The sequence below is a fragment of the Bos indicus genome, chromosome 15 (assembly GCF_029378745.1).
Source record: "Bos indicus isolate NIAB-ARS_2022 breed Sahiwal x Tharparkar chromosome 15, NIAB-ARS_B.indTharparkar_mat_pri_1.0, whole genome shotgun sequence".
In the NCBI taxonomy this organism is placed as follows: Eukaryota; Metazoa; Chordata; class Mammalia; order Artiodactyla; family Bovidae; genus Bos; species Bos indicus.
In genome coordinates, this window is record NC_091774.1 from 44,972,743 (window position 1) to 44,987,542 (window position 14,800).

General features: G+C 37.9%; 2 protein-coding genes across 2 annotated transcripts; both read left to right on the forward strand.

The window, feature by feature from the left end:
- The first annotated feature begins 4,099 nt into the window (after positions 1 to 4,099).
- On the forward strand, positions 4,100 to 5,044 carry LOC109568833 (olfactory receptor 10A3-like). The gene has a single exon (XM_070803144.1). The coding sequence runs from the start codon at positions 4,100 to 4,102 to the stop codon at positions 5,042 to 5,044; it is 945 nt and encodes a 314-aa protein (XP_070659245.1).
- An 8,596-nt stretch (positions 5,045 to 13,640) lies between these two features.
- LOC109569461 (olfactory receptor 10A3-like) lies at positions 13,641 to 14,585 on the forward strand. Its single transcript, XM_019974822.2, has one exon. It carries the CDS (start codon positions 13,641 to 13,643, stop codon positions 14,583 to 14,585), a length of 945 nt encoding a protein of 314 aa, XP_019830381.2.
- The last annotated feature ends 215 nt before the right edge of the window (positions 14,586 to 14,800 follow it).

A 14,800-nucleotide genomic window follows, 5' to 3' on the forward strand; every position in this document is an offset into this window, starting at 1 on the left:
GGTCTAATATACACACTGGAACATGTATCAATTGTGATTCTACATCTTGATGATTTCTCACAAACTGCACATCACCTGGGTTACCATCACCTACCTCAAGAAATAGAATATTTTAGTATGTCAGAAGGCCCTGGGATGGGACTCATGGGGTATGAATCATGGAACTCTCATATTAGACGTCCATTCACATGCCTGATGCTTGTGACGAGTTCATGTGTGTGGTGTTATCCCATCATAATGAATGATATGGAAGGGATCTTTGGATTGGATTTTGTGATGAAAATTCATTTTCCTCCACATAACTGGTACATTTCTCACCAGACACAGATTGGATAGAATGAATCCCTAAGTGTTGTCAGCCTTATTGCTGTTGGAAGGGGGAAGCTTCGTTGAGAATGGAACAGCCTACTCCAGGAAAGCAACAATAAGAAGCAGACAAAGAGAATCTGCAATCCAGCCTCATCATCCAGTTCTAGACAAAGACCAGCCTGCAGATTCATTAATCTTTTCACTCCACTGGACTGAGCCAATAGTCTCCTGAATTGTTTAAGCCAGTTTAGATTGATCCCAGAATCCCCTGATTTTCAGGTGTATTCAATAAGTATAATAATGCAAAATATCAAAATCTTTGTGGGAGGTGGGGTGGGAAGTCAGCCAGGCACTTTACAAAGAGTCGTCCATCTACCTGTCCTAATTTATAGCTCAACACTGCACAGCTGTACCTCCATTCAGCCATTCCCTCGCCTCTGGCTCACCTATCTTTGCTCACACCTTCCCCTCACTGCTTTCTTCTTTTCCCCTTTTAAACCTTTACTCAATCATTATTTCCACCTCCTATCGGGAGATGTCACGGTGCAATTGAATCCCTTGTGTTGGGAAATGTTTATTCCCTGTAGGAATATGAGGGAGTGGTGCTCCAGGTTTTGTGCTCTTGAGCTTTGTCACCTGAGGGGGCAAGTTTAAACCTCTTTAGTTATTGTGCAAAAATACAAGAAAGCATGTACGAACTGACTGCAAGTTCTCCAGGGATGGGTTCTTCAGGGCATGTGATTCAATGCCATATAATGTTCTAGAATCAGTGCACTGAATCACTGAGCTGTGTTGTGAGGATGTGGCTTTTGACTAGAGGCAAAGCTTCTAATCATGTAGCATGAACATTATTATATTGCAAGTTCACCCCTTCTACTTGTTTTGTTGTGGCTTCATCTTTATGTCTTCAGTTGTATAAGATCTTTTGTGATAGATTTCTGTCTTTTTCACTGATGGTTGTTTTACACGTTGTGATTTTGGAGGTGAGCTTAAGTCCTTCTACTCCACCATCTTGATCCTCCAGGCTCTTTTACTTGAGAGATTCAAGGTAAAAAAGTGAAGATTCTTGCTATATGCTTGTTGGTGGGTTTTTCATTTACAGTTTGTCTTCTATTGATAGTTGGAGATGCTGTTGAAGTGATCTCAGTGATCAGGAATCACTGAACACAGCTGAAACATTTGAATCAGTAAACTCTTTGGTGTTGATGCTATTCAATTTTGCTCTTTTCTTTTCAGAGAAAAAGTTTGGACAATAATTAGAGGTGTGTATTCGGAGGGCACCAATCATCAAGTCTTAGAAGATTTTCACTGGGAAGGCATGGGTAAATAAGTCCAACTCAGACCTTTTTCAACTGGAAGGCTGAAATCTAGAAAAGAGAGTGATCTGCCTAAGTATTGCATGTCAGAGAGCTATTAAGACAGCATTATGGTCTCTAAGTTATTAAGTGGAGCATCTATAGTCAGTTGCTATTTACATCATGAACATTTTGTTTTATAACATGCTTTTCATCAGTCCTTTAGAGGTTTTCCACTTTGTGTTGTTGTTGTTCAGTTGCCAAGTTGTATCCGACTCTTCGAGACTCCATGAACTGCAGCACGCCAGACTTCCCTGTCTCTTTCCATCTCCCGGAGTTTACCCAAGTTCATGTCCATTGCATTGGTGATGCCATCCAACCATCTCATCCTCTGTCACCCTCTTCTCCTTCTTTGTATGTTTGTTTGTATGATACTCCGAATTTTCTAGCGCTCAAATCCTATCCACTTTGAAAATTTGTAACTGAATATGTATTGTTATTTCCCTCCATTAGAAAGTAGTTTAAATACTTGGCCTGCAGAGTATATTTTTTTTAATTTAGGAGTCTTTCAACAACAAAAATATAATTTATAGACGTTTGATTTGAGTACATGTCTATAGCCAAACTCAGGAAGAAGTCAACTTGCCTTCTGCTGTTTGCTAATATTCTAATGACCTTTTTTTAAGACAACATTACATGTCTTCAACTTGCTGTCTTTGTCTTCTTGGATTTCTCATCTCCCACAGTTAACTTCCATTGATTTTTACAATGTCACAGAGAACCAGAAGATCTCCACTGTAGTGCTAAACTGTCACCAGATACATTTTGATTTGAGCAAGTTAGCCTTCCTTCTGTCTTTCTCCTGCCTCATTGCCCTTCCACCCTTGACTGCTTATGAGGTAGTTGTTCACTCTCATCCCTCATTCAGAAGTAATCTTTTCCTCCTTGAAGTATCTAATATGTTTGTTATTATCCTTTTTCCCAATACTGTTTATACTGATTTTACTTTTCATGTAGATAGAACATTCCTATAAAGTTGAGTCTGCATTTTCCTAATTTTTGTTTTCATTTATTCAAGAAAAAATTGGTTTAGTATTTGTTATGCATCAGAAAGTCTTGTAGGCATAGTGAATATAAAGCATAATCTTTGCAATCCTGGGATTTATATTTAGTGAGAGAGATAGTGTGTGTTATATGTACACAAATATAAGTGTAAATGCAAATCAGTAGGAGCTATTGAAGAAAATAGAGCACAGTGTGAGAGGCAGGAGTTATAAGTTCTGGCTTGGGGAGTGAGACCTTATTTTCCATTTTAGGTTGTGTGGTTTGCTCTCTGTTGAACTCTCGTATCCAAGGTTTGTCTCAGAGTATATAGGCTAAAGATGGTAGGTGCTCAGTCAGTGTTGAGTAATTAATGATTAATTGAACACCTTGATGAGAAATTTAATGGTGAGAAAGAGAAGAGAATGAAAGAGAGAGAGAGAAGGGAAACTTTAAATTATAAGTTTACAGTGAATAAAACATGGGCTTTTCCTTAAATCATTATGTCTCAAGGTTCCACCAATGAGAACTGACACCACATGTTTCTCATCTGGCAAGTCCCAATATATTTGACCTATTGGCAAAAATCAATGGGTATAAAGCCAGTTCACATAGTCACAGATCATGTCAGGTAAGAACATTTAAATTACACCTTCTTTGTGTGTTTCTGCACAGAGTTGTCACCTTAACCAAGCCAAGCACAGTCATTTTGAACTAACTAATAGTTAAAGTATATATCATCTTTGTTGTACTTAGACTTATTAGAATTTTATAAAATTTTTTTGTGGGTTATCTTTTTCCATTTGTCATTTTTGAGGCATTATTTTTAATTGAAAATTTTAATCCATTGAACTTTTATATGTAATATAAGTTTTACTACTTTTAAGTGTACAATTCTGAAGTAGTAAGTACCTACTGCATTTTTATATTTATGGAAGTTCAAATTGTCTTACCTGTTCTATTTTCAAAATCTTAAAGTATTTCTTAGTTCAGAGCCTTTTGAATGAAATGAGGAATGCTAGCCCACATTTGCTTTCCTCTTATGGCCCTATGTTCTGATTAGCGTAAGCAAACATGAGCTTTATTTTTGTGGTCTTAAATTTCATATTTACATAAAGTTGAGAAAATAGATGCTACCTTTAGCAGTGTTTTATGAATGGGATCTAAGTTATGGAATATTCCTATTTGCTTGAACACTGAATTTGATTTTCAAACTACATGGTGTTTGCAATAAAACTCTGATATTATTTGTGTGTATCAGACAAGATTTCTAAGTTAGAATAATCAGCCATTCTCCAAAATTGTCAAAATAGATTTCTATCAGGATGGGCTCCTCTTTATATATTTTGTCAAGATTGTTTGGGTTGAATGCAGATGCTGGCTCAGAACTGTTAGATTGTGACTTGGTACTTTGTAAACTATGTTCCTAAAACAGTATATGCTCCACTGTTGACATGAAAAGTCAGAACCAAAGCTCTGTGTTTTACTTCATCCTCTTGGGCTTTTCTAATTTTTCTGAACTTCAGAGGCAGCTCTTTTGGGTGTTCTTTGTTGATTATCTGGTGACTGTGCTGGGAAATGCCATCATTATAGTCGTCATCTCCCTGGAACAGAGCTTGCATGTTCCCATGTACTTGTTTCTCCTGAACCTTTCTGTGGTGGAAGTGGGTTTCAGTGCAGTCATCATGCCTGAGATGCTGGTGGTCCTCTCCAGTGAAAAAACTACGATCACTTTTGCAGGCTGTTTTGCACAGATGTACTTCATTCTCCTTTTTGGGGGGACTGAGTGTTTTCTCCTGGGGGCAATGGCTTACGACCGATTTGCTGCAATCTGCCATCCTCTGAGCTATCCAGTGACTATGAACAAAAGGGTTTTCACGAAATTAGTAATGTTCTCATGGGTCTCAGGGATCATGGTGGCTACTGCGCAGACCACATGGGTTTTTAGTTTTCCCTTTTGTGGCCCCAATGAAATTAATCATCTCTTCTGTGAGACTCCCCCAGTGTTAGAGCTTGCATGTGCAGACACCTTTTTGTTTGAGATCTATGCATTCACTGGCACCATTTTGATTGTTATGGTTCCTTTCGTGTTGATACTCTTGTCTTACATTCGAATTCTCTTTGCCATCCTGAAGATGCCATCAACCACTGGGAAGCAAAAGGCCTTTTCCACCTGTGCCTCCCATCTCACATCTGTTACCCTCTTCTATGGCACAGCAAGCATGACTTACTTACAACCCAAATCTGTCTACTCCCCAGAAACCAAGAAGCTGATGTCCTTGGCTTACACGTTGCTCACACCTCTGCTGAATCCACTGATCTACAGCTTGCGAAACAGTGAGATGAAAAGAGTTTTGTTAAAAGTATGGCGAAGAAAAGTGGATTTACATGCGTTCTGACTATGGTGAAAATGCAGGTGATATTGATTCACTGCCAGACTGAACGTTATTTCAATTTAATAGTGGTGAAAATAGTTTACATTTCTTGATACTAATAATATATTTAATTTGTTGATTTTTCCAAGTTTAAAAATATATCAGGATCCCTCTGTTATGATAGTATGTTCACATTCATTTTCTATATGTGTGTAAGTTCTTTTTTATTGGCTGCTCTGCAGGGCATGTAGGATCTTAATTCCTTGACCAGGGATGGAAACCTGAGTCCCTTGAATTGGAGGTGGAGTCTTAATAACTGGACCACTGGAGAACGCCACATAGGTGCATAACTTTGATGACGTGATATAGCAATTTATTTATCTGTTCTTTTATCATGAATGTTCAGGTTGTTACAGGATTATGGTCATTTAGATGCGATTTAAATACAGAACTACTTCTGTTTGTTCATATGTACTGACTTTTTGTTTCTGTATGATAGATTTCTCAGTCTAGGCCTGATGGGATGAAGAGTATGTGTATTTATGAATTTTAATATCTATTGGGGAATTACTTTTCAAAATCATTGTAACTTTTCAGACTCTTCTGAAGGCTCTCTCTGCTGCTCTAACAGGGTAGAGATTCAAGAGACCAACAAATAGATGAGATTTCAGTTTAGAGTGAAAAACCTGTTTCATGGATGAGTAAACAAAATCCAGTTATTTTGGGAGACCAAACTGTTTCTACTTCATGAACTCCTCAGATTATTATTCAAAACAGGATTTCCTTTGATATTTTTCCAGATATTCACCCAAGGCTGGGGATCAGAAAACTCCATGGAAACTTCCTGAAGTATCACTTGATACTACTAGTATATATTTTTTCACTTATAGACCACTGCTTTTAGAGACTTTTATTAAATTTCCCTTTCTAAGTTCAAATTGCCCCCAGACACTTTGTTTATATAGATACAATAGTTTTTTTTTTTTTTTTTTGTGAGAAAATCAGTGAATAGCCATTTAGGTATGTATTCTATGGTCTTTGAGTCACATCATTAACAGTGTGATCTTCTCCAGAATAAACTTCTTATTCTTGCAACATTTGGAACATTTAATGCTTGCTTCCTGTCTTAACATTGCTGTTTGAAAGCAGCTGCTTTGTTGAACCACTTTCCCATGAGGTTGTTCCCATGTCCTTAGTTTTTGCTCCAGGGATAGTATTAAAGTGGTATAACATTATTTCCATTGTCATTCATTTCTTGAATTTTACATCAAAATAAAAAACAACAAAAGCAAAAATTAGCCAGCAGGACTATATCAAACTAAGAAACTTCTGCACAGCAAAGGAATCCATCAACAAAATGATAGGCAGCCTACAGAATGGGAGAAAATAGTTGCAAATTATACATCTAGAAAAGGGTTAACATCTAAAATATACAAAAGGCTCACACAACTCAACAGGAAAACACAATCAATCTGACTAAAAAATGGGCAGAAAAACTAAAGAGATAATTTTCCAAAGAAGACATACAGATAGCCAACAGGTACATGAAAAGGGGGTCAATATCAGTAATTACAAGGGAACTACAAATCAAAATCACGAGATCACTTCACACCTGTTATAGCGGCTCTTATCAAAAAGGCAAGAGATAAGTGTTGATGAGGATTGGAGAAAAGGGAACACTTGTGCACTGTTAGTGGGAATATAAATTGATGCATGGCTATGGAAAACAGTGTGGAGTTATGTCAAATAATTAAGATTTACTAGTAAAATGCGTGCATGTGTGCTAAGTCGCTTCAGTTGTGTCTGTCTCTGTGCGACCCTATGGACTGAGGCTGTCAAGCTTCTCTGTCCATGGGATTCTCCAGGCAAGAATACTGGAGTGGGTTGCCATGCCCTCCTCCAGGGAATCTTCCTGACCCAGGGATCAAACCCTCATCTCTTTATGTCTCTTGCATTGGCAGATGGGTTCTTTACCACTAGCACCACCTGGGAAACCCAGCATTAACATATGACTTAGAAATTCCACTTCTGAATATATATTGTAAGGAAAGAAAAAATCATTTTCTCAAAGAGATAGCTGCCCCATGACCACTGCAGCATTATTTACATTAGCCAAGATGTTGAAACAACCTAAGTGTATCTATCAGCAGTTATAAAAAATGAGATATATACGTATTACATACATACTTACATATATACTAGAACATTGTTTAGCCATAAAAAGAAGGAACTCCTGTCATTTGTGACAACATGGATGGACCTCGAGGGCATTATCCTGAGTGAAATAAGTCAGACAGATAAAGACAAATACTGTATGATTTCAATTCTATGTGGAACCTAAAATAGCTGAAAAAGAAACAGCAACAGATAATGATTGGCAGAGTTGAGTGGTGGGGAGGGGGATAAATGGCTGAAGGTTGTGAAAAAGTACAAACTTCCAGTTATGAGGTAAATAAAGTCTGGGGAAGTAACATACAGTATGGTGACTGTAGTTAATAATACTGTATTGTATATTGTAAGTCACTAAGAGAGGACATTTTATAAGGAAAAAAATTTGTAACTGTGAGGCGATGGATATCAATCAAAGTTTTGGTGGTAATTGTTTTGCAATATATACATGTATGAATGCTTTAAGTTGTAGACCTTAAACTAATACAGTTGTCATTGTTCAGTCACTCAGTTGTGTCCAACTTTTTGTGATACCGTGGACTGCAGCACACCAGGCTTCCCTGTCCTTCACCATCTCTGGAGCTTGCTCAAACTCATGTCCATTGAGTCAGTGATGCCATCCAACCATGTGATCCTCTGTTGTCCCCTTCTCCTCCTAACTTCAATATTTCCCGACATCAAGGTCTTTTCCAGTGAGTCAGCTCTTTGCATCAGGTGGCCAAATAATTGGATCTTCAGCTTCAGCATCAGTCTCTCCAATGAATATTCAGGATTGATTTCATTTAAGATTGACTAGTTTGATCTCCTTGCAGTCCAATAGACTCTCAAGAGTCTTCTCTAACACCACAATTCAAAGACATCAATTCTTCAGCGCTCAACCTTTTTGGTGGTCCAACTCACATCCATACATGACTACTGGAAAGACCATAGCTTTGACTACATGACTTTTGTCAGCAAAATAACGTCTCTGCTTTTTAATATGCTATCTAGGTTTGTCATGGAGAAGGAAATGGCAACCCACTCCAATGTTCTTGCCTGGAGAATCCCAGGGACGGCAGAGCCTGGTGGGCTGCCATCTGTGGGGTCGCACAGAGTCGGACACAACTGAAGTGACTTAGCAGCAGCAGCAGCAGGTTTGTCGTAGCTTTCCTTCCAGTGAGCAAGCATCTTTTAATTTCATGGCTGCAGTCACCATCAGCAGTGATTTTGGAGCCCAAGAAGATAAAGTCTGTCACTGTTTCCATTGTTTTCTCTTCTATTTGCCATGAAATGATGGGATTGGATGCCATGATCTTAATATTCTGAATGTTGAGTTTTAAGCCAGCTTTTCACTCTCCTTTTCACCTTCATCAATAGGATCTTTAGTTCCTCTTTGCTTTCTGCCATAAGGGTGGTGTCATTTGCATATCTGAGGTTACTGGTATTTCTCCTGGAAATCTTGATTCCAGCTTGTGATTTATCCAGCCCAGCATTTCTCATGGTGTACTCTGCATATAAGTTAAATAAGCAGAGTGACAATATACAGCCTTGATCTACTCCTTTCCCAGTTTTGTACCAGTCCGTTGTTCCATGGACTGATCTGTTGCTTCTTGATGGGCATACAGATTTGCAGAAGGCAGGTAAGGTGCTCTGGTATTCCCATCTCTTGAAGAATTTTCCACAGTTTGTTGTGCTCCACACAGTCAAAGGCTTTAGCGTAGTCAGTGAAGGATAAGTAGATGTTCTTTTGGAATTCTCTTGCTTTTTCTATGATCCAACAGATGTTGGCCATTTGGTCTCTGATTCTTCTGCGTTTTCTAAATCCAGCTTGAACATGTGGAAGTTCTTGATTTATGTACTGTTGAAGTCTGGCTTGGAGAATTTTGAGCATTACTTTACTAACATGAGTGCAATTGTGTGGTAGCTGGAACATTCTTTGGCATTGCCCTTCTATGGGATTAGAGTGAAAACTGACCTTTTCCAGTCCTGTGGCCACTGCTGAATTTTCCAAATTTGCTGGCATATTGAGTGCAACACTTTCACAGCATCAGCTTTTAGGATTTGAAATAACTCAGCTGAAATTCTATCACCTCCACTAGCTTTGCTTGTAGTGATGCTTCCTAAGGCCCACTCGACTTCACTCTCCAGGATGTCTGGCTTTAGGTGAGTGATCACACCATTGTGGTTATATGGGTCATTAAGATCTTTTTTGTATAGTTCTTCATGTGTATTCTTGCTGCCTCTTCTCCAGGAAATAGCATGTACACCTAGCAAAGGGTATAATTCATGGCCCTACATCTTGATGAAATCTCAAAACTGCACATCATCTGTGTTACCATCCATCAACTACATCAAGAAATAGGACATTTCAGCATTTATAAGGACCCTGTGATTGCTGGGGTGAAAAGTGAAAGTGAAGTCTCTTAGTCATGTCAGACTCTTTGAGACCCCATGGACTGTAGCCTACCAGGCTCCTCAGTCCATGGACTTTTCCAGGCAAGAGTACTGGAGTGGGTTGCCATCTCCTTCTCCAGGGGATCTTCCCAACTGAGGGACTGAACCTGGGTCTCCCGCATTGCATGCAGACCCTTTACCGTCTGAGCCACCAGGGAAATAGGACATTTCAGCATTTATAAGGACTCTGTGATGGGATTGCTGGGGTATGAATCATCAAAAGTACATAAACAGGCTTCCCTGCATCTGGTGCAAGTGATTGGTACATGCATGGGGTGTTATCCCATCATGGTGAATGATATAGGAGGGGTTTGTATTGGAGTCTGTGATGAAAATCCCTTTTCCTCAGCCTAAGTGGGACATTTCCCACTGGACACAGATTAGATAGAATGAATCCCTAGGTGTTGTTGGCAACCTCATTGCCGCCAGGAAGGTTGAACTTCCTTGAAAATGGAACAGTCTACACCAGGAAAGAAGAAATAAAAATAGACAAAGGGAACCTGCATTCCAGCCTCATTGTCTAGTTCTGGACAAAGACCAGCCTGCAGATTCATTCATCTCTTCATACTTTTGGGCCAATGACCTTTTTAATTGTATAAGACAGTTTAGACTCATCTTTGAGTCCCTTGATTTTCACAAATACTCAATGAGATCAGTGATTTATGATTATTTTACAGAGAAGGTAATATAATCAGGGAAGTTAAAATATTTGCTCAAAATATGCTAGCAAGTACAGATATTTTGATTCTCAGTTTAAAAGTTCTATCTGAAATCATTTGTAATGACATTTTTCTCAAAAATTTTCAGTGGCTCTATATTTCCTGTACAAAGATCAAGAGTTGTTTATTGGGAGGGTGGGAGGATATCCAGACTTTTTACAATGAGATATCCGTCTACCTGCCTTAACTGGTTTTCCACCCCTGCATAAATTATACATGCCATCCAGTCATTCCTCCCCCTCTTGCTCACCTGCCTTTGCTCACACCTTTTCCCCATTGCTCTCTTCCTTCCCCATTTACAACCTTTGTTAAGTCATGGTTTCTACTTCTATCTGGAGATGTCATGGTGACATTGAATCTCTTGTGTGAGGAGGTATTTATTCCCTGTAGGAATATGAGGGAGTGGTGCTCTAGGTTAATCCTCTTGAGCTTTCTCACCTGAGGGCCCAAGTTCAAGCCTCTTTAGTTATTGTGCAGTTATTATACAAGAAAGCATGTTTAAAGTGATTCTCTGTGGCATGTGATTCAATATTATAATGTTCTAGAAACAGTGCACTGAATCATGGAGTTGTGTTTATGAGAAGGTGGCTTTTGACTATAGGTGAAACTTTGGACAAAGCACTGTAAACTTTAAACTGACAGATTCAATAGGTAAGAATGTGAAGGTTCAGGTGTGTGCTTGTTGGTGGGTTTTCCGTTTGCAGTTCATCTTCCACTGATAGTTGGAGATACTGTTGAAGTATTGTCTCAGTGTTTAGGAATCACCAGACACAGATTATATATTTGAGTCAGTTGATGTTGATGCTCATCAATTTTTTTTTCTTTTCAGAGAAAAATTTGGAGCAATAATTAGAGGTGAAGTACTTTGCATCTAGTAGTAATCAAATCTTAAAGACTGTCACTGCAAGGAACTTGGTAAATAAGTCCAACCCAACCTTTTTCAGCTGGAAGGCTGAGATCCAGAGAGGAGTGTGCTACCTAAGTATTCCATGTCAGAGAGTTATCAAGACAGTGTTAGGGTTTTCTAAGTTATATAGAAAAGACAGATTGGCCATGGTCTGTTGCTCTTTCCACCATGAATATTTTGTTTCATATACACTTTTAATCAGTCCTTTGAAGGTTTTCTACTTTGTTTATATGATTCTGTAAACTTTTAAATTTTCAAAATCTATTTACTTATAAAATTTGTACCTGAATAGTTATTGTTCTTTCTCCCCATTAGAAATGAGTTTAAATATGTGATCCTGCAGTGTCTATTTATAAATGTAGGAGATTTTTGACATCCAAAATATAATTATTATGGTTAATACAGACATCTGATTTTTAAAAAGTTTTGTTTTTTTAATTGGTGGAAGATTACCTTACAATTTTATGTTGATTTCTGCTGTGCAACAATGCGAAGCAGTCATAATTATATATATATATACATATATATATATATGTATATTTGATTTTGACATGTGACTGTGGCTGAACTCAGAAATAGGTGAACTTGCCTCCTGCTGGCTGCTAATATGCTATGATCTGTACTCAATGTGTGTCTTCAGCTTGTTGTATCTTACAGTCTTCTTCTTGGGTTCCTCATCTTCCAGTTAACTGGTTTTCAAAACATCACACAAAGCTAGCAGGACTTCATTCTATGCAAGCTGTCATCGAACACACTTTGAGTTGAGCAAGTCAGCCTTCCTCCCCTCTCCCTCCAGTCTAATTGCCCTTCTACCCCCCACTTTCTTGTGATGTAGTTATTCACCTTCATCCTTCATTTAGAAATAAGCTTTCTCTCAATGAAATGTCTGAACCCCTTGTTTCCCAATAGTGTTTATATTGATTTTACTTTTCATGTAAACATAACATTTCTTAAAGGTACAGTCTGCATTTTCCATTTATTCAAGAAAAAATTGATTTAGTACTTGTTATGAGTCAGAGACTGTCATAGGTATTGTGAATATAAAACATAATCTTTGTTGTCCTGGAGTTTATGTTTAGTGAAAGAGTTAGTTTATACATAAAAAATATACATAGAATATCAGTAGGAGATAATAAAAGAACAGAACACAGTATGAGAGGTAGGGGTTAGAAGTTCTGGGTTAGGGAGTGAAATCCTATTTCCCATTTAGGCTGTGAGGTTTGCTCCTTGTTGAACTCTGGTAGGTGCTCAATCAGTGTTTGTTTAGTAATTAATGATTAATTGCACAATTGGATAAAATTTAATAGGGAGAAAGAAGAGAGGAAGGAAGAGTGAGATAAGGGATTCATTAAAATTACAAGTATAAAATTCCTACAACATGGGCTTTTTCTTAAATCATCATGGTCATAAGGAAGCACCATGGAGGAATGACCCTCCAAATTTCTCATCTGGGCAAATCCCAATATATTTGGCTAGGAACAGTCTGAGCAAAAATCTGTAACTCTAAAATTAATGTACATAGTTTACAGATCACCTAAGGTAGAAACATCTAAAACAAACCCTCTTTGTGTGTTTCTGCAGATCGTTGTCACTTTTAATCAAGCCATACAGAGTCATTTTGAACTAATGAATATTCATAACAGTTACATATTTTCTTTGTTGTATTTTGAATTATTAGGTTTTTTATCACAATTTTCTGGGTGGCTTTTCCAATTTGTCTCTTTTTGATACTTTCATTTTTAAAAATTTAAACTTTAATCTATTAATTTTTACATTGTGTTAAATTATCCATTACATAAAATTTACCATTTTTAGGTGCACATTTCCCTAGTAGTATCTGTTGAATTTTTATACTTGTGGAAACTCAAATTGTCTTATCTGTTCCATTTTAAAAATCTTTAAATATTTCTTAATCCAGAGCCTTTTGAATGAAATGAGGAGAGCGCTAATCCACATTTGCTTTCCTCGTATGTCCGTACTTTCTAATAAGAAAATGTGAGCCCAGACACTTTTTGTGGTCTTTAATTTCATTCTTATATAAAATTGGGAATATAGATGATAACTTGATCAATGTTACATGAAAGGGGTCTAAGTTACAAAATATTCCTATTTGCTTTAACATTAAATGAGGTTTTTAAACTACTTAATGTTCAATTTGTCATAAAAGTTTGATGTTATTTTTTGGTATTATTTTGTATATATCAGACAAGATTTCTAAGTTACAATAATCAGCTCTTCTCCAAAATTGTTAACCTAAATTTCTATCAGGATGGGCTCCTGATAGAGCCCATCTTTATGTCTTCTGCCCAGATTGGTTTGGTTTAAGCTATTGGACTGTGACTTTGACCTTCCAAGCCATATTCGTAAGAACAACATATGCTTCACTGTTGACATGAAAATGCAAAACCAAAGCTCTGTGGTTGAATTCATCCTCTTGGGCTTTTCTAACTTCCCTGAACTCCAAGAGCAGCTCTTTGTGGTTTTCTTGGTGGTTTACCTGGTGACTCTGATGGGAAATGTAATCATTATAGTCGTCATCTCCCTGGAACAGAGCCTGCATGTCCCCTTGTACCTGTTCCTCCAGAACTTGTCTGTGGTGGATATGGGTATCAGTGCGGTCATTATGCCTGTCATGCTGGTGATCCTTTCCACTGAGAAGATGAGGATTTTTACAGCGGGCTGTTTTGCACAAATGTACTTCATTCTTCTTTTTGGTGTGACTGAATGTTTTCTTCTGGGGGCAATGGCTTTTGACCGATTTACTGCAATCTGCCATCCTCTGAGCTACCCAATGATTATGAACAAAATGGTTTTCATGAAATTAGTTACATTCTCATGGGTCTCAGGGATCACAGTGGCTACTATGCAGACCACATGGGTGTTTAGTTTTCCCTTTTGTGGCTCCAATGAAATTAATCATCTCTTCTGTGAGACTCCCCCAGTGTTAGAGCTTGCATGTGCAGACACCTTTTTGTTTGAGATCTATGCATTCACTGGCACCATTCTGACAGTTATTGTTCCATTCTCGTTGATACTCTTGTCTTATGTTCGAATTCTCTTTGCCATCCTGAAGATGCCATCAACCACTGGGAGGCAAAAGGCCTTTTCCACCTGTGCCTCCCATCTCACATCTGTTACCCTCTTCTATGGCACAGCCAGTATGACTTACTTACAACCCAAATCTGGCTACTCCCCAGAAACCAAGAAGCTGATGTCCTTGGCTTACACGTTGCTCACACCTCTGCTGAATCCACTGATTTACAGCTTGCGAAACAGTGAGATGAAAAGAGCTTTGATGAAATTATGGAGAAGAAAAGTGGATTTACATACATTCTGAGTGTGTTGAGAAACCTTGTGATAATTGATCTTGTCTGACTGCACTGTACTTAAATTTACTTATGGTGAAAATAGTTTACCTTCCTTTCTGTCAATGTATCAATCTGTTGAGTTCTCCAAGTCTGACAATCTATTAAGGAAATATATCTCTTTAGATGATGTATTCACATTCATTTTTCATAGATGTATAACTTTGATGACATATGATATAACAAT